This window comes from Haliotis rufescens, unplaced genomic scaffold (assembly GCF_023055435.1).
Source record: "Haliotis rufescens isolate VD_foot unplaced genomic scaffold, xgHalRufe1.0.p SCAF_77, whole genome shotgun sequence".
Lineage (NCBI taxonomy): Eukaryota > Metazoa > Mollusca > Gastropoda > Lepetellida > Haliotidae > Haliotis > Haliotis rufescens.
Window position 1 is genome coordinate 1026478 of NW_025964369.1, and position 27166 is coordinate 1053643.

A 27166-nucleotide genomic window follows, 5' to 3' on the forward strand; every position below is an offset into this window, starting at 1 on the left:
TGTGTGTGTGTGTGTGTGTGCCATCGTGTGTGTGTGTGTGCGTGCGTATGTGCTTGACGAATTCTATTCTGAGGACTAGGTATACCTAATCCAGAATAAATTTCTTTCAGATGAGGAATAGTTTATGGTTGGGACATTGGTGGTGTTAATATGGATAAACTCTCTCATAAGAAATGCATCCAGAAAGATATCACGATCGGACAATTATTTACAGTTTTAAGGAAATGCATACACGCAACAATATCCTAAACTACTCATGATATCAACCACTGATTTGCCTTGTCCAGACGTGATTGAGGCGTAGAACACACACAATAAAGCAATACACATTACTAATACTAAAACATATCACACCTGCTTGACAAAAACAGATATTTAACTACGATAAGTGTCCACGTGCAGGTCGACTGAACTAGGGACTATCCGAGATATGCACAACACAAAGATTCATTTATACTTAAATGCACCTGTTACCAACATTTAATACCCCAGCTAGAACATGAAGTTAAGATAAGCATGACTGATCAAGCCATACTGCGTTGTGAACTACTGCAATGACATGTCGCTATTAATAAACCTGACTGCTTAATCATGGAATTTCCAGTCTACTTTCGATTTAATGTTTACAACTAGCCTCGCGTTGCGATAGCAGGGACGTGGCACAAAGAAGGTTTGTATCTCTCTCTCTCCCTCTCTCTATCTATCTTTCTCTCTCCTATCGATTACTAGCTTAGTATAATTCGGAATATAACACTTACATTTCATTATTTTGAAGTCTTTGTAGTAAATGAAACAGATTTCTGTCTATGTATACTGCCAACGCATTATCGTGTCCTATATCACATATTCGCAATGTTCAGAGAGTGCTGCTGTTGAGCTCAGCATGTTTACTGTGAGTCATGTGCAGTAACAACAGGAAACAGACAGGTAGACGAGTCACTGCACAATTTAGTTAATTGGGCACATTGTGTTTCCTTGACAACGTAGTAACATAAACAGGGGTATGTGACCTTATGAAAATGCGGGTTAATCCTTGTTACAATTCCTAATATAAACATTTCTCTTAATGTAACTGAATTAAATTAAGGGTTGCGGGTTAACCCTTGTCACAACCCATAATGTAAACATTACTCTTAATGTAACAAAATGACAGGAAGGGTTGTGGGTTAACCCTTGTTACAATTCCTAATATAAACATTTCTCTTAATGTAACCGTATTACATTAAGGGTTGCGGGTTAACCCTTGTTACAATTCCTAATATAAACATTTCTCTTAATATAACCGAATTACATTAACAGTTGCGGGTTAACCCTTGTTACAATTCCTAACACAAACATTTCTCTTAATGTAACCATATTACATTAAGAGTTGCCGGTTAACCCTTGTTACATTTCTTTATGTAAAAATTACTCTTAATGCATTTTGTTTACGTCAAGGGTTGCGGGTTAATCCTCGTACAACTCTTAATGTAAAATTACTCTTAATGTAAAACAATTACATTAAGGGTTGAAGTGACAGCTAGATATTTTTTTCTACATTTTGGGTTATCACTATGAAGTGCTTATCGGACATTCATGAAACTTCGCAGATTTAATTGATCGTTACGTTGTCTAAATGTGCAAATGACTTTTTCTATATTCCCTCGCTACAACGACCACCTGGTTGCTATAAGCAGGTTTTGTAAAAGGGTTTATGACTCTGACCCTTTTAAACGATTCATATCAAACTTACTGTAGTACAAAGGGTAATATGCAAGGTAACCTCATTTCCGTTACTATCCTAACACCATACAGAAGGAACGGAGGACTCTGGTTGATGAAATGTAGTTATTTTCCGATTTTGTTCGATGTGTATATGTGTTTTGGAAACCCTACCACAATGCCCATACCCATGAACCTATAACTGCTTCCGCGAATGCGACTTTCGGTGGAGTCATTTTGGAGGGGTCCAGATCTAGTCGTACATGGTGGTGCGTTTTTAGAATGATCCATTAACAGAGTTTTAGGCATAACATAATGGACATTTTGAAGCAGTATCACGTAAATATTAGGCATACACCAGAACCATATCATATCAACAACAACAGAAAGTCGAATGCAATGGTCATTTTGTTTTTAAAAAAACACCCCGTCAGTACCGTGTCAAGTCAAATATAGCCATGAAAAGAGAATTTTTATTTCAATATAAAGCATATATTTTGCGGATGTGAAGTCTATACCTTTTCTATAGCAGTTAAGCATATCCTATAGTATCCTGTAGTTTTTCCTTGTGCTGATCATCCACACCTACTTTCAAAGAGAGCACCAATAAGTCAGGGAAATAGTCTTAAATATGGTTAAGTATCTCAAATTCCGACCAATCAGAGGACTCCGTTCCTTTGCTATTGTAATAAAATGTGCTTTGTGTGCAAAAATATATCAAAATATCTTTGAACAAAATCTAACATTTAATTTTCGGGCAATCAGATGCATCGGTTACATTGTCAAAATTTCAGTTGAGTCCTTAAATACATTATTCCTAAATTCCAACTTTGAACAAAATCTCTAAATATCGATCGGTCAACTCTGCATATGCTGCTTTCTGTGGTAACGTAAATCAAGTCATATTGTATAGTGTCCTAAGATACACCTGTGTACCAAGACTGAAAATCGTCAAAATGGCATGTTAGTAATGACAACTTAAAGAAAACCTGTAAATAACGACCAGGTTGTCGTCGTTGAGAAGTTGTTAGAATATGAAAGGTGCAGTGTACTTGCACAAGTTCCAGAAACTGATTGGGAAAGATTATTGCAACCTTTTGTGAGTATTGACGAAACCTGGGTTCACCGCTTCTAGTCCAGAAAGTTAGACATCGTCACGGCTAGAATCCGCGAATGTGGCTTTGAACTCCTATAGCCCCCACCTCAGTCTCCTCATCTCCCCAAGTCTGACGAAGGACTCAAGTTGACTCGTACGATGACGTCGCAGTGGACGCTGGAATACAATCCCTCCAACATCATTGGCAAAACTGTATCAATGTTGAAGGGCATTGTGTTGACAAATAAATCAATTTATCATCACGTCTTTCAATGTGAGGCTCGGAACACATCAATCACTCCTAGGATGAATCATACTGCTGTCGTAGTAAAAGTGTAGTGCATGTAGTGGTTTATCGAACATTTGGCCTCACTATGGTTCATTCTAAAATCCCGGTTATGATAGTGAGTGAGTATGGTTTAAACGCCACTTTTAGCAATATTCTTTTTAAAAAATATGAGCACCCTGTTTTGTCATGTGTTTGCGAGTTAACTGTCGGACCTAGCTACCTAAGCATGTTCGTCGACAATATCTCACATTCATTTTATTTTTTTGTGACAGACATGGACCTGTCTGCTGTCATAAAGGAGAATCTGACATGCACCATCTGTCAAGACATCTATACGGACCCCAGAAGCCTCCCGTGTCAACACGCATTCTGTTACGAATGTCTGAACAAGCACATTATTGTCACTGTTAAAGAAAAAAGAAGCTTCAAATGCCCACTTTGCCGAAAATCAACACGACCAAAAAATCCAAACAAAAGAAAAGAGACCTGGGCTAATCAATTCAAACACGATTTCAAGCTGACAAATATACTTGAGGGTTTGCAACCATATGGTAATCAGTTTTAATTTCTTTTCGTATTATTGTGTTAAAGATTTATTGGTGAATATTTCTTTTAAATTTCAATATGGCTGTACATGGTAATCCCTCTTTGGGAGTAATTTCCCCATTACACATATAGAAAATATTGTTTTCTATTCAGTAATTGTGATACTCCATTGCGTTGTTATTTGTTATATTGTGTGGAATTTACACATCTCTTATGCATTGTTCTATTTCAGTTATCTTTATATTTGACAATAGACTGTGTCTGTATATCGACATGACCTATGCAGTGCCAGGTATGGAAGTCAAGTGTCACATTGCATATTTTTACTTTATCTTCATAGTCCCTGAGGCCACTTCCGGGAGTGGAGCAGTTGCTGGGACATCAACAGCAGCAGCATCTTCAGCAGCAGCTTCAGTGGCATCACCCTCGGACATGCCAACTTCCAAGATGCCCAGACCCAAAATGCCACCTTTACCCCAGCTGAGGCAGGAACCACGGCAAGTGCCAATTGGAACAATTCAGAATAATGCCCATACCGAAAGTAACGAACAGAGTCAACATCATGATATCCAGAGTAGCTCCATACTGCACACAGATGATGCAAGCGACTTGCAAGAAGCCAGTTGTGACAATAGCAGCCGTGCAATTTTGGGATCCGTTGAGACATGTATCCCCCTTGCTGCTGGGGATCAGGTTAGCTATGACCTCACGGTTCTTGTTCAGGGCAAGAAGAGAATAATACTGACCCCTCATTTCGAGGCGAAGAAACTTCTTGCTATTACACTTAATCCAAAAATGGAAGAGGTCAGCAGATGTCCCCTTGACCTTGATGCAACACCTAGTCGCATATGCAAGATCGACAACAACGTAGTGGCCATAACAACGTCATATCCAAATACAATTGCACTCTATAGAATGGAGGGTGAGCTTCTCTTTCAAAATCGAATTAAAACGAAGAAAAGCTATGATGGAATTGCATGTTTGGAAGATGGGCTATTTGTAGTGACAAATCTAACAGATGTTGACTTCATTGACTATGATGGTAAAGTACTGGCCGAGCACAAAATCACAATGCCCAATGTGTTGAGACCAGACAATTGTTATGTCTCTGTCACTCCAGGTGGGGAAATAATCACCACTGATATTTCTGGAAATACCCTGTCATGTATTAAACGGAACGGTAAATTGTTTTGGCAGAAGAAGAAGAAGAGGAAGAGTTATGAAAACCCAATGGGAACTGCTGTCGACTCCAGTGGTGCCATTTTCTTGGCTGAACAAAACTTCGAAATAATTTTGCAGCTGGACAAAATGGGTTCAGTGGTTGGTAACGTTGTGGAGAAATCAGAGCGATTCAGAAAGCCGTCAGCCATTGCTTTAGACAACACAGGGTACATGTTTGTGATTTGTGACTATAACTTTGTTGCTGTTGTGAAGCTATCAGATCATAATTCGTAGAAAAAACATGGTTATTCATACTCTGCATCACAACATTGATTATGGTACTCTTTTCGCTGTGCATGCTTAGGCAGCAGAGAAGCTGAATTGAAACTTTCCTTTGATACGTTCGAACAGATTCATTGATGGTGAAAGTCATTTGACCAAGGATACACTCAATAAACTTGAGACACTTCAACGACGCTTAAACAGTATTTCAGTTATTGCACGGGTGTCGGCTTAATGTTGCAGGAAACATCGAAGTGAAGCAAATGACCATCGTGGTCGATACGCCTGGGATCAAATCAGGGCGAACCAATGTCCATTTCAAAAGAATCCAACTATACACACGATTGGCGACGCCGATGACGACTTAGCCATCAGACAGATGCTGACAGCGCTGATCCGACACAATCAGCATTGCATGCTCTACGAAGTTGTTTTTAATTATTTTGTCATGGATGAAGCAAACTGTGATGTAAGCTAAGTGTGTATTTTATGCACTACCCTTGTACATATATTTATGAGCTGACGCATAGGTCGGAGTTGGACGGTTGAGAAGATTGTCACCTTCTTATTCAACACTTAATCTGTAAGTGTTAACATTGTAACTGTATGAAATATATTACTTCATGTAGATCCTAATAACAATCCGGAGATTCAGCAGGACATATTCGCGCGGCTCAGAGGTTATGTTAGGACTCCCCTAATCATGTTGCATATGATGTTAGAGCAGGTATTCCTCTCATTGTGTATATGTTATTTAGGAGATAAACCCACTGTGTTTTGGAATTTGATGTAGTCCCACTGTAGAGTAGATACCTCTTGTTAGCTTAAGTGCGGTGTTTCAAATGTATAAATAAGAGGTATCTACTCAACAGTTGGACAACATCAAATTTCGAAACACAGTAGGTTTATCTCCATTCTACCATGACGGCAACAGCGCTTTGAAAACGGTGCTCTCATTCAACGCGTAAACAGGGTACAAAGGTCCGCAATCTTAGAACATTCCGAAAAATAGCCACAGGTAGTAATATATGTAACAAATATTACTTAAGTTCAACATTAAAATACCCATAGTCGACGTCTTGAGTAGTTCAAAATATGTGTTCAAAACACATAGTTTTTTCAAAAAGAAGTTGACAAATAACCTCCAAACTTAGTTCAAAGATAGATGTTTTAATTTTATCGCAACCTGCTGTGCACTGTTTGGACTCACCAAGTCATTTCTTGGAAATCAGCGAGGGACGTCACTTCTTGGAAATCGAACATACCATTTCCATTGTAGGTTTGAAAACATTTCTCCAACAAACGTTATGAATTAACTTTCTACTATTTATTTTACATGTGTAAATATTATTAGTTAGTTTGCAATTACCCCAAGTAAATATTTAAAAAGATTCAAAATAAATGCCTCGATCAACCCCCGAACTTGGATGTGGCAGAACTTGACCTACACCACGGTTACTCACTCCTCACAAAAGTCAATGGCTGACAAGGTTGTGTTTACATTTTCCTTGCCTCAGACAAGTTACACGAAGCAAAATGACAGCCCCGATCTATGCCGTGATTCAACATTAACCTGTAGATTTACTTGGAGTGAACATGCTGGTACAATATGATTACCAATGGAACTGAGTATTACCAAAGAGCCGCTTATAAGGCCAACGGGATATTTTGACCCAAGGAATCTGCATGATTTGACCGGCCAATTTCAAGATTTCAAGATTCAAAGCCAGCGTGTGAAAGCAGTGAGATATTTTTGGCCCAGAAATAGTGGGGCGTGTTCTAAATGAATTTCATCAAGTTTGATAAGCTGTGATTTGAGTGATGTTGGGACATTGTTTTCGAAGGGAGGATTGTTTTCTGATGGACTTTCAAATCCCCTCCTGTCAATTCCTTACCGTGGTGGTTGACAATGCATATCGATCACAAAAAGGTTTGTAAACAACATGTTGTCATGAATAAAGTATATTTTAACCCATATAATGTTATATTTTACTTTCGTTGTTGTTTCAATGACGAAATTGCCTGTTCCGAATCGCCATCAAACAGTTTCATTAACATTTCATTTGCATGCAAAAAAATATTTCTTCATAAAGTCTTGCAATGTCATCATAAGGATTACGGCCTAAAACATCATATCATTACCAAAAACATCTGATATGAAACTACTTTACTTCCTCTGTTAGATGCTAGGCCATCTATTATTTTCGCGAGAGTCTTTACCCCAGCATGTATTAGAGACCTGGCTTGTATAACAGACCCAGCGTGTAATAGAGGACATATCGATACATGGGCTATCGATGTATTAATGGGCACGTTTTTTGTGTGAAGAGGCTTAATATATTTAAAATGGGGTTTCCGTAGCAAAATGGAAACCTCTTTCTGACCAATCATAATCAAGCATTCTTCAATGTTGTAATTTGCTGGGATTTTATGGGCAGTAACTCTGTCAAAATTAGTCGAAACGTAACGGGACTGCGATATGCGTATTATCAACATGTCAACATCTTGTGCGTAGAGTTTCGAGATATTCTCTGGAAACTGTAGGAGGAGGTGATTTCACAAGCTTAGTACCCTCTCTCATAATAAGGCAAATGAAGCTCCGTAAAACAGGGGCAGTAACTCTGTCAAAACTAGTTGAAATGAAACGGGACTGCGATATGCGCATCATCAACATGTAAACATCTTGTGTGTAGAGTGTCAGGGATATTCTCTGGAAACTGTAGGTGGAGTTGATTTCAGCCGGCTTAGTACCCACTCTCATAATAAGGTAAATGAAGCTCCGTAAAACAGGGGCAGTAACTCTGTCAAAATTAGTTGAAACAAAACGGGACTGCGATATGCGTATCATCAACATGTCGACATATTGTGTGTAGAGTCTCAGGGGTAATCTCTGGAAACTGTAGGTGGAGTTGATTTCAGCCGGCTTAGTACCCTCTCTCACAATAAGGTAAATGAAGCTCCGTAAAACAGGGGCAGTAACTCTGTCAAAATTAGTTGAAACAAAACGGGACTGCGATATGCGTATCATCAACATGTCAACATCTTGTGTGTAGAGTGTCAGGGATATTCTTTGGAAACTGTAGGAGGAGTTGATTTCACAAGCTAAGTACCCTCTGTGAGACGGACAGACGCACGGACGGACGAACAGACGGACGGACGGACGGACGGACTGCGCCCCGACATAATCCCCCTTCGGCCATTCTGGCCCGGCGGGGGATAAAAAGTGACATCACTATTTACAGTGTTCACAAGAATGCCGACGCCGCATTGGCAGAGTTTGCGCTCAATCGGTTGTTTTTTTCATCTTGGTTAAAATCCCTATTAAACCTCGTTTTCAAAACCAAAATATTGATTAAAATGTTCAGCATAAACTTCATGACAGGCTGTATTGAATGAAAGTAAGCTATTGAACTGACAGTGAAAACGAACAATAGGTGAACTGCCTGAGATATAAAAATGTCTGATCTTTATTTTCTTGTGCAAAGAACCAAAACAACATTAACTGTTAAATGAGTTTCTTCCCTCAAATCTAAAACGTCATCCTCTTTCGTTTCACTCACCACTCGCCCTTTTCCGTAACCTGCAAGAAGACTCGTCCCCTTATGGATGAATGTTATGTGCGAAAATACGACAAACCAATCAGAATGCGCGTATGATTTCAAGTTCATCGTCAAATAATCCCTTAGACATAGTTTTTGATTTTACATATGTCTTGCATCTAAAAATAGACCGCGTTTCCAGATGTGCTTTAAATTGCATCTGAAATATATATAATATATGGGGAAATATCTGTGAACCATTACGCAACGAGTTAATTGAGACGGAACCTGGTCGCAAAAATGGCCATGAGAGGGGCACCAGTCGCTATTCGGCTTGTCCCGGAATAACACCAGTTGGTCACGAATGCTTTAGTTCTTGATCCAGGAGTCCCAGCCATCATCTTTTCAAGGGAGCCAACTGTAGGTTTCCCGTCGGCGAATATGCATGACGACGTAGTTGTGCTGTAACTGACGCCAAGACATCCAGGGTGCAGGAGGCAGGCACTGCAGCAGTCTATCCTTGACCTTGCAGACGCCGTCGCCAGAATAGCCGTCGACATCTTGGCTCTTGGCATCAGGAGAGTCCAGTACAGGCTGCCTAATGCATGTGTATAAACAGTTTGTTCACACAAAAGGAAGGAGTAATGCATATGTTCGACACATTAAATAATACCACATGACATTTCCAGGTTCGATCACAAAACGTTAAAGGGTCTTGAAAACTTAAAGTACAAAAACATATCTTAAAACTTCACATCGAATTAGCACCAAGGTGAATGGGTGCTTAATGCGTTAAGTGAAGGATACAACACGTTCCGAGGTTTTCGTTGAAAATGTAAACCCGCCTGGAAGGGAAAATCCTAAGGCCCGAAGGCCCGCAGGATCTTTCCGACCAGGCGGGTTTACATTTTCAACCAAAACCGAGGATAAGTGTTTTATCTGACTTATAAACCGAAAAAAAGAAACTTAAATCAACATTTATCAACATTTTTATGTTTCGAACATACTTTCCATGAACTTTAGGAAACGCGCGTAAAATATCTGTTGCTGGCGTACGGATCTTGAAAAGGACATTCTAAAAACCAGTGACGCTTATCAACACCTCTCTAGCCTCGTGGTACACTCACTGGGCTACAGATATGAAGGTTGCGAGTTCGATCCTCGGGAATATAAAGAAAACATTTGTCATTTGATTTTACATTTCATTACATGTTACAATCTGAACGGAAGTTATATTAATAAAATACCCAGGACATTATATAAAATCCCAGGGACATTACAACGTCCCTGTTGAGTAGATTTAACCCGACTGGAAAGTAAAACCTCACAATAGGTTTTAATGCCTATAGAAAGAAGTCTCTTATTAATAGCGATCCCAATGAATAGGTTTATAAATATATATACTCAGCGTCAATAGGTTTTAATGCCTATAGAAAGAAGTCTTACTTAATAGCGATCCAAATGAATAGGTTTATAAATATATATACTCAGCGTCAATAGGTTTTAATGCCTATAGAAAGAAGTCTTACTTAATAGCGATCCAAATGAATAGGTTTATAAATATATATACTCAGCGTCTGATGGGTCACGCAGATAATAAGAGAAACCACGTCGCATTTTCAACTTCAAAGAGAGCATTTCATATGGAATGAACCATATTATACCGACATTGAATGATTCACAAGTGCAAGTGCTGGAAGCGTTCAGGTTGTTGTTTTGGGGAGCTTTTTCCATTACCTTCTATCTCGCACTTTTCCTTGTTCTTAATTATCGTTGTCTTTTTTCAGTTCCATAATAGCATCCAGTTGGTATGACGTATGTATAAAAAAACATATTCTTCTACTATTAATCACATTGTGAACATACTCAGACCTATTGACGCTTGTTGGAATACGTTTATTTTTGACACTCTTCACAGACGGGTGACACTTCTAGAATGAGGCTGAGTACAGACAAAACAACACATCTAGCACTATCATTACCGTGTTAATAACGAGAATACACTGACACATACGACTCCATACATACATGACCTTCGTAATTGACAAGCTTAAGCTAAGACGTTGCATATCCATCAAATCTAAACAGAAACCTCTCAGACTTACATGGCTTGATGTCTTCACCGGCTCCAGTGCAGTTTCCGCCTAGTTCCGGAAGTGGATTGTTGCAGTAACGGACCCGACGTTCCACAGTCGGCTCCCCTTGACAACGTGACAACTGTGTCCAGGGACTCCATCCGCCGTCTTTGTTGTCTGTGATAAACAAAATCAACATCTCTAAGCTCAGCCAGTTACCAGGAACACCACGTTTGTTTCTTGCAATAGGTGAGGTGAAATTAGGTTTAACGTCGCGTCCAAGGTTATTGCACTTATATCGCCACGTGCATGTGTATGTGTGTGTGCTTATAATAGTCCGGACTTACGCCGATATATAGTGCTAGCTCACTGAGATATCATACCGCATAAATAACATAAATACTCCACTCAGGCACAGTATACTGACTCCGTGCCGACCAGTCCTTGTTTTAGCCCCATTATGCCGAGCGCCAGACAGGGTTACAACAAGTATCATCTTTTAACGTATTTTGGTATGACGCGACTTGGGATCGAACCCCGGACCCTCCGCTCTCCGGGGGGACGCTCAAACACTAGACTACGGACGTTTCTTGGTATAAAACATCCTGTGAAAAACGTCAGGAATATTTATGACAAGGCTAATATTTTTGTTGCGATAATATTGTTCTAGCAGTAAGATTGTTACAGCTCCCAGACTGTTGTAGCAGGAAGATTGTTAATGCACGTCCCTTGGGCACACCGGAAATCTGTGATTGTGGGTTCGAATCCTGGTTCACCCCGATTATGTTCCTAGGTTTGTCAGCACCATCATCGTGGGTTTCACTAAAGTTGTTAACGTCTGTGACCTACATCACTTCGGGCGTTCCTCCCACATTGAGCTGACACGCCGCGATATGACAGGAATACAGTTCAATACTGAGTTTAACAATGCTCACTCATTCACTCTGTATTCTATCATCTGCGTTCCTTCAACATATGTCTTCTGTCCATCCTATCTATCGTAGGAGCGGTCGGGTAGCCTAGTGGTTAAAGCTCGTCACGCCGAAGACCTGGGTTCGATTCCCGACATGGGTACAATCTGAGAAGCCCATTTCTGGTGTCCCCCGCCGTGATATTGCTGGAATATTTCTAAAAGCGGCGTAAAAAGCCATATTCACTCACTCACTACCTATCTATCTTAAGTCAACATACCTGCAGATAGCGTTTGATTCTAACATTTTCAAGCTTGGGCACGCTAATGTGTATTTGACTTCAACAAGACTTTGACAAATCGCTAGGACAATCTTGGAACTATAACAATCTTAGCTCTACAACAATCTAAGTGCAGTGACAATCTTAGCCCAAGGGCAATCTTGGCACTACAACAATCTTAGCACTGTAATAGTCTTAAAGCTACAACAATTTCAGCGCAATAACTATATCAGCACCATGACAATCTCAGTGTTACAACAATCTAAGTGCTAGGACAATTTTAACACTATACCAATCTTAGCGCTATGACTATCTCAGTTCTACAATAATATAAAGGATGTCAGAATTTCCAAAATAGGGACTATTTAAATTGTTTTTCTCTGTCCGATATGTATCTACTGGAAAAAACAATCACGTGATCAGATTAGTGCAGTGAGTTTCATTCTGAATGTGGTAGTATGTACGGACGGGACAAGTTTTGTTTGTTTGTTTGTTTGTTTGTTTGTTGGTTGGTTTGTTGGTTGGTTTGTTGGTTGGTTGGTTGGTTGGTTGGTTGGTTGGTTGGTTGATTGGTTGGTTGGTTGGTTGGTTGGTTGGTTGGTTGTTTTTTTTGGGCGCTCTCAGCAATATTCTAAGTCAAGTATCTAACATGTACATCAAAATTGCATGGATCGAGGCTCATGTTGTCAATCACTGGGTTGTCTGGTCCAGACTCGATTAATGACAGACCGCCGTCATATAGCTGGAATATTGCTGAGTGCGGCGTTAAACAACAAACAAACAAACAAACAAACCTCACATAGCAATGAATAGAATATGCGAACGAAATACTTACAGAATTTCCATTGTCCTACTGCCCCAAAGCCAGATGATATCAGAGCATAGTTGACAGGGTGGGGGTCTGGATCATCCCATTCCACTATTCCGGACACCCCCGGGGTGTCTCCAGCACCCAGAGCGACCACGCCCCCTGACCAGCTCACCCAGTAGGGTTTGAAGCCACTGCAGCTGACCATGGTCGGGTCATTCGTGTCAGCTTCTAAAGCACTTGAAGCCCCATCCCGAACTCCAAATTTGTGTTGCCCACCATACCCATCCAGTAAGATTTCGTAGAAGTTTTTAGTTGTGTCTCCGTAATATTCCGCCAGGCCTACAAATCCATCATTACAAACCGTGACCTCGAATGTAAATGACGTGACGTTTGAGATGTCAAAGTGGTTATCCACCAGCTCGATGTATGTTGAGTATATATTGTTTGTCGTCAGCTGAACCAAGGCTGTCTTTGAACCTGGGCATAGGGAAATGAAACGTATTAAGAGTAATTGAGTGAGTAACAACCTCAGTGTACAGCTTGAGTGCACAACCTCAGTGAAAAACCTCAGTGAAAAACCTCAGTGAGCAACCTCATTGAAAAACCTCAGTCAAAAACCTCAGTGAGCAACCTCATTGAACAACCTCAGTGTACAACCTCAGTGAACAACCTCAATGAACAACCTCAGTGTACAACTTGAGTGCACAACCTCAGTGAACAACCTCAGTGCACAACCTCAGTGTACAACTTGAGTGCACAACCTCAGTGAACAACCTCAGTGTACAACCTCAGTGCACAACCTCAGTGTACAACCTCAGTGTACAACCTCAGTGAACAACCTCAGTGTACAACTTGAGTGCACAACCTCAGTGTACAACTTGAGTGCACAACCTCAGTGTACAACTTGAGTGCACAACCTCAGTGTACAACTTGAGTGCACAACCTCAGTGACCAACTTGAGTGCACAACCTCAGTGAACAACTTGAGTGCACAACCTCAGTGAACAACCTCAGTGTACAACTTGAGTGACTGAGTGAGTGAGTTAGGTTTAACGCCGCCTTTAACAGTATTCCAGTTATATCATGGCGTGTCAGCTTAATGTGGGAGAAAAGCCCGAAGTGATGCAGGTCTCAGACGTTTACCACTTCGGGTACGGTGCTGACAAACCTAGAAACATAATCGGGGCGAGACGGGATTTGAACCCACAATCACAGGTTTCTGGCGTGCCCAAGGAACGCAACTCTGCACAGCGAATTGCGGCGCCTTAGACGACTGGGCCATCCGTGTCGCGAAACGTATGAAGAAACGCATTGTGGGAGAACTGCAGTAACTTGTGACAATGTACATAAGCATATATCAGACATATTATGATAATTTACTGTACACACATGGAATATAAAATGGCAATGCAGGAGAATAACCATCCTAGATTTTCTGCCGAAACAGATTCCACATTATGCAGATTTGCATAAAGGGCAAATAGCTGTGGACATTACTTGAAAGGACAGCTGAAAATCAGTGATGACACCACATAAATGCGACTTGCATGTTCCTCAGTCTAGGCATACACATACAAATGTTATAATTTCAATGACTAAAAGTTTATACTACGGTTATAACAAACTCACAGGAACCACTAATTTTACTTCGGAATAACCGTAGTTCGTTATAAGCATTTATACAGCAAATATACAACAAATGGCCGGGACTAAAAGGGAAGTTTGTTATATCGGTCAGTTCGTTATAAGCGTGTTTGCTATAAAATTAGTTTACTGTATTCGGAAAAATACTTTGGCAGTGGTTTTATAGTTAACAGGATCAAAACACAATTATGTACAAATTTCAACGTATGTTCAAGTTTCTAGTGAAGGCATATTATTTAAAGAGATTGTCATCGATTGGGTTTGACTGATCTGTTGATCTGTCCAACATTATGTTGGAGGTTATATGTCTCTTTATTGGTACCCCAAAGTGAAGCTATGTACTGGCTAGTTTTCAATCATTGTAATCATTGATCTAGGGGGCCACTGTTTGATGGGACACCCAAGAAAAAACGTAAACTTTGACGATATGAGAAGAAGGGTCAAAACACCAGACCCTAACCTGTCTCGATTACCCGCTAGGATTAGATTTCATTGGGCATAAAAGACAAAATAAAGGCGACAATTATATAAATGGATCACTAAAAATCAGGTCTTCGCGAAAACGATAAACAACTCCTGCCCAGTTTGTACCACCCGCCACTCACACAATTTGCTTAAGACCCGTGAAGATCCGGGTAGAATTGGTCTTCAGCAACCCATGCTTGCCGTAAAAGACCACTATGCTTGTCGTAAGAGGCGACTAACGGGATCGGGTGGTCAGGCTGGCTGACTTGGTTGATGCATATCATCGATCCCAATTGTTGTGGATTGATGCTCATGATATCAGGATTGCCTGTTCCAGACTTGATTATTTACAGACCGCCATCATATAGCTGGAATACTGCTGAGTGCGGCGTTTAACAACAAATAAAACAAACCAAACCAATATGGTTAAAAGGTGACATGTTTGTTTGTTGCCTGGTGCTGCAGAAGAGTACGTCTGTCATGGGACGGCCTCTAAACAAACCAGACAGTCAAGTGATCGATGGACCAGACAAAACATTGTCACGAATACGTGACGGTTTTTTTAAAACTAAAAACGCCGTGTTAATTGATAATAGATATAGATACAGCCTCTAACTTTGTCGCGACCAACAGGAGTAGTTTCTGATCAATGACCTCAGTCCTGCGCTGGCTAAAGGTTTCAAACTGAAGGCACATGTTGTGTTACAGGGTGAGGTGAGGTGAGGTGAGGTGAGGTGTGGTGAGGTGTGGTGAGGTGAGGTGAGGTGAGGTGAGGTGAGGTGAGGTGAGGTGAGGTGAGGTGAGGTGAGGTGAGGTGAGGTGAGGTGTGATGAGGTGAGGTGAGATGAGGTGAGGTGAGGTGTGGTGAGGTGAGGTGAGGTGAGGTGAGGTGAGGTGAGGTGTGGTGAGGTGAGGTGAGGTGAGGTGAGGTGAGGTGTGATGAGGTGAGGTGAGATGAGGTGAGGTGAGGTGAGGTGAGGTGAGGTGAGGTGAGGTGAGGTGAAATTGGGTTTAACGTCGCGTCCAAGAGCATTGCACTTATATAGCGACGTGCACGGACGTGTGTGTGTGTGGCTGCTTGTACTAGTCCGGACTGATACCGATTTACAGTGCTAGCCAAATGAGATACCATGCCGCAGTTTAACATGAATACCCCACTCAGACACAGTATACTGACTCCGTGCCGACCAGTTCCTGTTTTAGCCCCTTAATGCCGAGCGCCAGACAGGGTAACAACAAGTACCATCTTGTCGTGTTACAAATACCACGTTGCTGCAGCCTGAAGCATAATGCTGATGTACAGTGTGTACTGTAAGTCTTTCGATGAGTCAATAACCTTGACACTGGACATGATCTAGATACGTGGACAAAAAAGAAAGAGCTCATCGTTGTGATGTGTTTTGTATTATCATCAGTCATAATACATTATTCAGTGTTTCATTTATACTACTCCTGGTGACCCTGGACTTAATCAGATGTCATCGATATTCTTGTCAATATCAAACCCCAACGGAGAGGACAATTATGTAAATTACGCAATCCGCGTTGCTGATAAGTTTCACACATATCTAGCTACACACACGTGTCTCAGGCGGTTGATTGACCCGAGTGCTACTGTAAAACGTTAACACCACCACGTGACTTTGGGATCCAAAGCGAGGCAAGATATTCGATGGTGGAGTTCTGTCTTTAAATCGACTACCTTCGCAATAAAGGGGAATGCATATCGTATGCTGCATGCCAAACTGGCGGCGGGGGCGTTGCCTTTCATGGTGATTGGTTCTGCCTGGCCTTGCAAACAGTTATTAACAACTTGAGCGATGGGTGTATCAATACAAAAGGATTGGTTACTGTAAGCGTGGCGGCGGAGCGTTGGGCGTCAAGTTGCCGAGGTCGTCATATTGTTGTACACAGAGACAACACCACAACAATGTACTGTATTAATAAGGACACTTAACACAATGAACGAAATGGCGAGGTCGTCACTTTGTTGTACACGGAGACAACACCACAACAATGTACTGTATTAATAAGGACACTTAACACAATGGACGACGTGGTGTGGTCGTCACATTGTTGCACACAATGCACACACACACTCACACATACACAATCACACTCACACACACACAATCACACACACACAATCACACTCACACACACACAATCACACTCACACACACACACACAATAAAACACACACACAATAAAACACTCACAATCACACACACACACACACACAATCACACACACACACAATCACACACACACATACACAATCACACACACACATACACAATCACACACACCCACACACAATCACACACACACACACAATCACACACACACACACACACAATCACACACACACAAACAATCACACACACACAATCACACACACACAAACAATCACACACACAATCACACACAGACACAATCACACACACAATCACACTCACACACAATCACACACACAGAATCACACACACACAATCACAATCACACACACAACTACACACACACAATCTCACACACACAAAATCACACACACACACAATCACACACATACACAACCACACACACATACACACAATCACACACACACAATCACACAATCACACACACAATCACACACACACAATCTCACACACAATCACACACACACAAAATCACACACACACACACACAAAATCACACACACACACACACACAGAGGAATATTATGGATCTTCTTCACGTTTTATATTGATTCGTAGATTTAAATTTTCATAATTTCTCCAACAACACGTAGGTTTATATGTTATATAATTACGGGATTTTCTCCTGTCATATTGGGGATTACAGCCTACGTGACTTGATACTTCAACAAGACGCCCATTAGCTCAGCAAAGTTCCAGCTTATATGACAACGCCCTGTAAATAATAGAGTCTGGACCAAACAATCCAGTGAATGATATCAAGAGCATCGATCCACGCTGTTGGGATACGATGACATGCATCAACCAAGTCAACGAGCATGACCACCCGATCCCTTTAGTCGCCTCTTACAAGCATGGGTTGCTGAAGACCTATTCTAAACAGGATCTTCGCTGGTCTACTGACAATAATGCATTGAAGGACTACCAATGGTGATTATTGGTTTTAGAGTCGTGTATGATGGACAAACCACCGACTGACACTCCCAATACAAAACAGAGAGTTACTTTCAATACAGAAATAGAAGAGTATTAGATAGAGAAGCATGTGGGAATTGTTGCTGGCCAGTGTCTAGAAACACTGTTTTCAGAAAGCGATGGTCATGAGAAATTGAAAAAAAGCCAATATTGCACAAGATGTGCAGATACAAAATAAATGGTTCCTGAAATTTGCGTGGAGACTTAATTCTCTGAAAAGACTTGATTAGTATTGATATATTCTTAAAAAAACATTATATCCTATCATGTAACACAGTGTCTATACCGGGTTCAGCAACTTAAAACAACAGTCGTATTACTATCTGCTGGTATAAAACTGTTAACATTCACAGTACATGTATTTCCTTTGGGAAACTATCGGGGAATGTTTGCTTGGTAATCAGTAATGCATCTATGGAGGTGTTTGATGTGGTTTGGGTGATTCCACTGGCTAAGGGTGTTTGCCTTTATGTGAAACCATTGTCCATGACTGGTATACGAGGCTTCGTTTCAGCTGCCATCGTCTAATCTCCACGGAATTAGTCCTTAGTGGTGAGGATCGTGTTTGGCATGGTTGTGATATCATGATATTAATAGCTAAATGTTCCATTTGTCCGAATCGTGTTAGTTGGTCTGCAATTCAGAAATTTAAAAAAATAATTTGTCATTTTTTTTCTGAAATTCATGCCTACTTTTGAACTGTTCTTTGTATAGGGTAGCCCAGTTGCCGAGGTGCCTTACATTTCCACATATCCCAGTACTAGCAGAGGTTACAATATTTCATTTATATAACGCCACACGTGTCGGCTTAATGCGGGGGGAAGATCCTGCAGTGATGATGGTCTTGGTGAAACGAGGCAGACTAAGGATCATAACCAAGGCGACTCTGGGATTCGAACCCACGATCGACGGATACTGCACAGCATCTTTCCACGCCTTATATGGCTGTACTGATGCAGATTGGTGGAAATGAAATTTGATGTAAATGATTCCATTTACAGAGGTTGATTTACAATGAGTTTGGACCATTACATTTTGAAACAGGTTTGAACCTACGTTCCCTGGCCTGTTTATGTTTCTCATACATTTGTTTGTTTGTTTGTTTGTGTGTTTTTTTATGCCGCACTCAGCAATATCCCAGATATATGTCGGTCGTCTGTAAGTAACCAGGCAGTCCAACAATAGACATCATGAGCATCGATATATGCATTTGAGATACGATGACATGCATCAACCAAGTCAGCGACACTGACCACCCTATCTCGTTAGACGCCTATTGTATCTTTGCTAGCTAGCTTTGTTGCATCTTACGACAAGCATGCATGAGAGAGAGAGGGGGGGGGGGGAGGGGGGGGGGGGGGGGGGGGAAGAGAGAGAGAGAGAGAGAGAGAGAGAGAGAGAGAGAGAGAGAGAGAGAGAGAATTCCAGTTAACACGTCCCATTTTAATTCTGGAAACCCAAAAGTCCAGAACGGTCTTTGCCCAGTATCGGTCAAAGTTATTTACAAAATTAAACATGCTGTTTTCATGGGAACATACCAAGGAAGAAAAAATGAAAAAGAAATGTTTAAAAACTTAATATTTACACTATGTCGCCCATGGGCCTGCCCATGGGCGAAGTTTGGCCAATGGGCGAGAATATATTCCTTTACTTAAAACTCATGTTTTTGTTTCGCAAATTATACATAAAATGTATTTATTCAAGTATCATGACACAAAATGTAACAAAATGAAACTCATTTTAACTTAATTCAACGATTTTATAGCGATATTGAAATATTTCGCCCATGGTAGAGAAAAAGGTTTGGCCCATGGGCGGGAATATTTTCCTTTACTCAAAACTCATGTTTTTGTTTCGGAAATACATGCGGGTGTTCTTAACATTTTCATGGCACATAATGTAACTCAATTTTACCTTATTCAGCTATTTTATAGCGTTATTGAAATATTTAGCCCATGGGCGAGAATATTTCCCTTTGCTCAAAACTCATGTTTTAGTGTTGCATATACATAAAGGTGTTCTTAGAAGTTTCATGTCACATAATTTAACAAATTTTAACTTAATTCAACTATTTTACGGCGTTATTGAAATATTTTTCTCTGGACAAAAAGATTGGCCCATGGGCGAAAATATTTACCTTTGCTCAACAGTTTTAGTTTCGCAAATACATAAAGGTGTGTCTACAAGCATGACACATGATTCAACTATTTTACGGCGTTATTAAAATATTTCGCCCATGTTTTCGTCAGTCCCTTTAAAGCATCAACTAACCGTGTGCAAAGTATATTGTATCGTGTTAAATCTACTTTATATTATATCATTACATTACTATTTAAAAGTTCTACAAATTTCACCTTTTTTACATTTTGTAGCGAACCCGGCCTTACCTCTCAAAACGTTTTGACAGTTTATCATACGAATCCATGTGCGTTTACTCCAATTCATTGGAGTTATTTTCCACAACATTAAAGTTTAGTTAGTTTCTATTTCATTTATCATTTTATTCCCCGTTGATACATCACACTTGACAATTACGTGACACTAGGTATGCAATATACAGGTACGCGTGCGCGTATTTTAATGAAAAAAACTATTCGTGTTTTATTGCATAACGTTTGGCTGAATATCTTACATTCTAACGAATCTCGAAATAATTATTTAATTACATGCGGTGTCGAACTGACCAGTGGAGAATTATGTTTCAATGCGATTGAGGAAAACGTGAGTGAATATTGTGACACTAAAGCACCTTTTAACTGCATTGCCACTTGGGGTATGAAAATGGTAACAGTTCAGAAAAAAACAACAGCCTTCTTATGATAATTCTCATATTCTCATTAGGACGTTGTATCTAATTACAGTGTCGGCGTTATTTACAAGTGATTCTACAATACCTGCTGTCGGTCAATTACGATCTACCACACCAAGCGTGAATAAACAGTTATGCAGGTGTTGCTGTGGGCAAACACCTAGCCTGAAAATGTTTGTTTTTTTGTGGATACATGTTTTACAAATGTTCGTTGATATGTGGATATATTAAGCACAAAGACAAACAAATGTTTATGAAAGATGAGTAAGTGCCTTGATATATTCATCAAGATGTGTATCATCGTTCAATGGGGTCATTCAATAAACGTATGTTTGGAGGAGATATCAAAGGAGCCGCCCAATATACAGTGCCGTCCGGTAAACTACCACCCCACCCTGTCCATAAGAGTTATGTAATCGGTACACAAATATATTTGATGCGATGTCAGTGTGGAAGGAGTTTGAATTACGTCCGCCACTGGCCACAGAAATCCTCAAAGTATAGTAACAATCAACAAGGTCAATGCTGTACTAATTACCTAGTGACGCACTTAACAACGACTGCCAATAGGGAAAATGGTGAAAACAAATTGAAATAGATTTTAATAAAACATTATTGTACTAAATAACTTGCAAAAGCGGTGCCCAAAATTGTTTGACCGTGTTATGTGTGTTGTACGCATGGTTCCATATACAAATTCAGATATACAACCGGTATGAAACTGAGATGCCAAGTACAACCTGCATTCACACATGGAAGCAATATACTTGTTTGTATGCCATCTCCTCTGAAAAATGTATCACTAAAGTATTTGCATTGTAATAAATATAGTAATGATAAAACTTGGTAATTTGGTAGGTCTCCGACAGATGTGATTTTCAGTTTTTTTACACCTTTGATTGATACGGATTACGTACATGTAGTCTAGTCACTGTCTCTAATGTATCTGCTTGTTAAAAATTTCAAATGTCCTGTTATAGCACTGTTCCTAATATAAGGCAGTTTCTTTTATCGGGTATAAATAGTTGATTCGTCTTGTGAAGCAGTCATGTTTACTTGATCGAATGATTTCCACAAAAAATTCCGGCAGAGAGTTTTGTATTTTATTATATACATGTATTGTTAATTGTAGAAGATGCTTACATCACTGTATCTCAGAACGTAAAACTGATAACATTCAAACATGTAATTAGTACACAGTTAATTGTTACATTTAATTTCCTGCATATTCCTTTTTGAACAAAAAGCCTACATGTATACTGAAATCGGTGTCCACTGTTAAAAGGGTATTAGTGAAGTCGGTCATGGTAAATGGAGAGACAATAATAAGGTGATTAATTATAGTCTGAATTTTGAGAAAGGTCTCAACATGGGACTGTTAATTTCTTCTTAATGATGTCTACAAGCTTACAAACTTGTAGATGTTGGGGCGGTTTGGACCAATTTTTTTTCAGCTCAGAGTGTTAGTGGTCCTGGAACCCACAGTGTCAAACAGGTTCTGCACAATACGTCCATCAGATTCTACCGTTCAGCAACATTGTCACTGAATTTCAGAACTCTGGCATGATATAATAATCAAGGATTTTGAAGGTGAACGAGGGGAAAGGCAGACGCACGTGGATTTGCTCTCAGGTTATTATTGTCTGGAGTTCACATTTTTGGGCATTTCATATACTAAATGAACAGAGTTCACCTGCACATGTCCACTTTAGTTATACAGACTGTAACCAAAAAATGCAATGAGCCGTAGCTCTTATTCCCTTATAACAACAACGGTAACAACAACCAGGGTGAGGACACAGTAAGGTTAAACCGTGTCCAAAAGACAATCTCAGGTGGCTAACGCCATATCTCCCATCAAGTCAGCTCTGTTTTTAAGCGCATAATTATGTTTTTACATACTGAAATAAAAGGAATTAAAAAAAATTATATTTAACAAACCTACATATTACCAAATAAAAAAACTTTATAACCCTTTCTAGACTTCGTTCCAATTAACCTGGATCATTCAACTCGCTCGCGAAGGTCGTATACGACTTTAAAGTGAATACGTCTACAGTGTACAAGTAACTTTTAACTGTATCATATATACTCATGATAAGCAATTATTTTCGTTCCTACTTCGAATAAGCACATTCTGGGGCTAAATCTGCAAAAGGACAGACAAAATATTTCTTTGTACAATGCAAACGATACAAACGTAGCGGCTTATAATAGAGACAATGATTTAATAATCTGCAATATATCATTTGTTCTGGTTCAATCTATTGTACATATTGAAGTGATTGTAAAGTTTCAAGGAGAAATAGGCACTCGTGAAGAGCAACCTCCTCGTGGTGAGTGCTGGGTAGCGCTAATAGCTCTTCCCCCGTGTGGAACCGGGGTAGAATATTTCCACAGCACCCCATTGCTGGTCGTAAGAGGCGACCAAAGTGGGCAGCCCGTTTGCCGTGGGTTGCGCCCCTGTGTCGGTGGAGGAAGGGATTCTGGTGGTTGAGGGCACTGGAGCCAGGAACAGTGTTCCTTTTGCCCAACACACCACTTTGACCCTAACTTCACCTAGACGGGTGGTAGAATGGGCCCGGTTCTATCAATCGGCTGGTCACGACATGCCCTGTGCATGGATAAGTTGCACTTCCAATTCATTGTTATAACTGTGTCTTCAACATGTAATATTATAATAAAAGTCATGTTGTAAATAACTATGCCAGAAGGCGGTGGCTTATGGGCCAATCTGGCATTATTGACCTCCAGGTTCTATTGGTCTTCAGGTAACTGTCTTGGGCGGAACCAGCCTGACTTTTACCCTGTTTGACAATTTTAGCTACCTGTGTCCTTTTTGCTGGAGTATAGCACCCTTGTAACCCTGGTGTTTGTAGTCGGTTACCACTACAACACTGCCCTTGTTGACACTCCATGGCGGGTGGGGAGCAGGGGTGTCGAATATCTTTCTTTCATCATGGCTACCCCCATGTCCACTGGTTCTCGATCAAAAACAAAAAGACGTCATATTGACACAAATAATGCAACTTCTTCTGATGAAGAGTCTGCACATATTGTTGATTCTTGGCCCCGTTTTCTTGTTGTAGAAGGAGTTGATGGTGTACCCCTCAAAATCAACCCCTTTGTAGTTTCCAAATCCATAGACGGTATCTGTGGAAATGTGACCAATGTTACTCGTCTCCGTTCCGGCTCCTTGCTTGTGGAATGTGCACGGAGACAACAGTCTCTAAATCTACTCCAAGCTCATCACTTTGCAAATACTGAGATTGTTGTCTCAGTGCACAAGACTCTGAATTCATGTCGAGGTATTGTACGTGATCGTGCAAAATGCCTTTCCGACATGTCTGAGGAGGAGATTGCAACAGAGCTGAAAAATCAGGGTGTGACTTCTGTGAAGAGATTCACAAGGAAAGATGGTGACTCCTTCGTAAAAACAAATACATATCTTTTCACGTTTGCTCTCGCAAAGCTTCCATCGTCTATCAAAGCAGGGTATTTCAACATCGGGGTGGCTGTATATATACCAAATCCACTCCGGTGTTTCAAATGCCAACAATTTGGACATGGTGCTAAATCTTGTCGCAACTCACCTGTTTGCTCCCGCTGCAGCCAGTCTCATGAGAGCACAGACTGCACAGATGCCATCAAATGTGCAAATTGCAACGGTGCTCACATGCCCTCATTTAAATCGTGCCTCTGTTATGTGAGACAAACAAAAATTCTAAAAATCAAATACAATAATGACATTTCCTTCACAGATGCTAAAAAGCTTTTAGACCAAGAGTCACCTACTTCCTCTTCTAGGCTGAATTACTCTGCTGCAGTCTCCTCGTCTCCACTCAAAGTTGATGCTTCATGACAAACGGCTATTAACTGGGTTTTAGACGAACAGACCATTTTATTTCCAGTTAGTGCTGACAAGACCACTGTTTCATCGTCAACAGCTTCACAAACTACAGAACCTCGGCCACGATCTGCACCTGAATCTGAACCTGAACCTGAAACTATCACTGAAATGCTGCATAATGTAAGCATGACAAGAAAAGGAAAAAAACAACAAAAGAAAAAAGAATCAAAGGCCCTGAAACACAGCGAGGTGCCTTTACCATTGACAGTCCCTCTGGAGGTTCATAACCCCTTTGAACCTCTAGATATGGAAGTCACCCCATCTCCACCAATTCAACGGAGAGGGTCTTCCTCCCGCTCAAGATCTCCAGTTGAACCCCCATGAGTTGCTCTGCTACCCTCTTTCAATGGAATTGTAGAGGACTTCGGAATAATTTTAATGATCTTCAGCTACTAATTCAAGATTTGAAACCATCAACTATTTGTTTACAGGAAACTTTCCTCAAAACCTCCGATGTTTGATTTACGACAGTACGACTCCTACCATTGCTTTTCCCCTCCGGGGGATAAGGCAACTGGAGGATCGTCTGTTATAGTGAGGCAGGGCGTCATTCACAGTCCTGTTCCTCTCAATACCCCTCTTCAGGCTGTTGCGGTACGTGTAACATTAAATATTGTTTTTACATTATGTTCATTGTATGTACCACCGTCGTACTCTCTTCGACAGTCTGATATTCAAGCACTATATGACCAACTCCCTAAGCCATGTGTTATCATGGGAGATTTGAATGGCCATAACCCTCTTTGGGGTAGTAGTGACACTAATAATAAAGGAAAAGTACTTGAGGATTTTTTCATAAATAACGATTTGTGCATTTTTAATGATGATACTCACACATATCTACATCCTGCAACTGGCACTTACTCTTGTCTAGACTTGTCAGTTGTATATTCTAATTTACTTCAGGAATTTGAATGGTCAGTCCACGATGACCCTGTGGAAGTGACCATTTTCCTACCATTTTAAAATCTCCGACACCATCTGATGTTCCTCCATCATCAAGATGGAATTTTACTAAGGCAAACTGGGCTTTATACGAAGTCCTTTGCACTAATCAACTAAAACCTGATGGTTTTCTTGATGTTACCGATCCTATTAAACTTTTTTCCGATGATCTTAATAAAATAGCTGATGAATGTATTCCGAAGTCCTCCTCAAATCCTCACATACGTAAACCATGGTTCAGCAATGATTGCAAGCTAGCTAGGAAGGCAAGGAAAAAAGCTGAACACTATTTCTGTCGCCATCCTATGGTCCACAATTTAAATAAATTTAAAATATTAAACGCCAAAGCAAGGCGTACATTTAAACAAAACAAGCGTCAATCTTGGCACCATTATGTCTCCAAGATAAATTCACGTACGCCAATATCTAAGGTATCGAACATGATCCAGAAGATTAAAGGAAAGGGTTCTAAATCTAGTATCCATCACCTTAAAAATGCGAAAGAATTACTAACCGATACTTCTGATAATGCCAATAAAATTGGTGAAACTCTGGCTCAACACTCACTCACTCACTCAAACTATGTCCCTAAATTCCAAAAATTTCAAAAGCAGCAAGAAAAGAAACCTGTAAATTTTAGTTCTGATAACGGAGAAGATTACAATGAAACCTTTTTCCATTCATGAGCTCAATACTGCTCATGATACTGCTACAGGGTCTGATAATATACATTATCAACTCTTAAAACATTTACCGCAATCATGTTTAGAAACCCTCTTGATGATATTTGATAAAATCTGGACGTCAGGAGAATTTCCTTCTTCATGGCGTGATGCTATAATTGTTCCCATACTCAAACCTGGACGTGATCATACTGATCCTTCAAATTATCGACCAATTTCATTAACAAGCTGCGTTTGCAAAACCATGGAACGCATGGTCAATAACAGATTAACATGGTACTTGGAATCAAATGACTTAATCACAAATATCCAATGTGGTTTCCGTAAAAATCGCAGTACCATTGACCATTTAGTTCGACTGGAATCATTCGTTAAGAATGCCATCGTAAATAAGCAACATGCAGTATCTATCTTTTTCGATCTAGAAAAAGCATATGACACTACATGGAAGCACGGTAATTTAAAAGACTTACACGACTTTGGATTGCGAGGCCGTTTGCCTCAATTTATATCCAAGTTTTTATCTGACAGACAATTTCAAGTCCGCGTGGGTACTACACTGTCTGATCATTATAATCAGGATCACGGTGTCCCACAAGGCAGTATTTTTTCTGTCACATTGTTCAGTATTAAAATAAATAGCCTCTCTAAGGTTTTAAATGACTCCATTGATGGATCTTTATTCGTTGATGATTTTAACATATCATGTCGTGGTAAAAACATGCATACAATCGAAAGACAATTACAATTATGTCTAAATAAGATAAATAAATGGTGTTTAGAAAATGGTTTTAAATTTTCAAAATCCAAAACAAATTGTATACACTTTTGTAGGAAATACAAACCC

At 40.2% G+C, this 27166-nt stretch overlaps 2 protein-coding genes across 2 annotated transcripts in view; one reads left to right on the forward strand and one right to left on the reverse strand.

The window, feature by feature from the left end:
• Positions 1-621: 621 nt before the first annotated feature.
• On the forward strand, positions 622-7050 carry LOC124111662. The gene is made up of 3 exons (XM_046471417.2): positions 622-670; positions 3359-3637; positions 3973-7050. The coding sequence occupies exons 2-3, from the start codon at positions 3361-3363 to the stop codon at positions 5085-5087; spliced, it is 1392 nt and encodes a 463-aa protein (XP_046327373.2). The 5' UTR covers positions 622-670; positions 3359-3360; the 3' UTR covers positions 5088-7050.
• Positions 7051-7190: 140 nt separating this feature from the next.
• The window catches only part of LOC125376782, a 30254-nt gene continuing 10278 nt past the window's right edge, over positions 7191-27166 (reverse strand). Inside the window, exons 2-5 of the mRNA XM_048388705.1 lie at positions 12716-13168; positions 10720-10866; positions 8966-9212; positions 7191-7197 (exon numbers count right to left, since the gene is read on the reverse strand). Of these exons, the coding sequence (XP_048244662.1) occupies positions 7191-7197; positions 8966-9212; positions 10720-10866; positions 12716-13168 (854 nt within the window). The remainder of the gene's footprint in view (positions 7198-8965; positions 9213-10719; positions 10867-12715; positions 13169-27166) is intronic.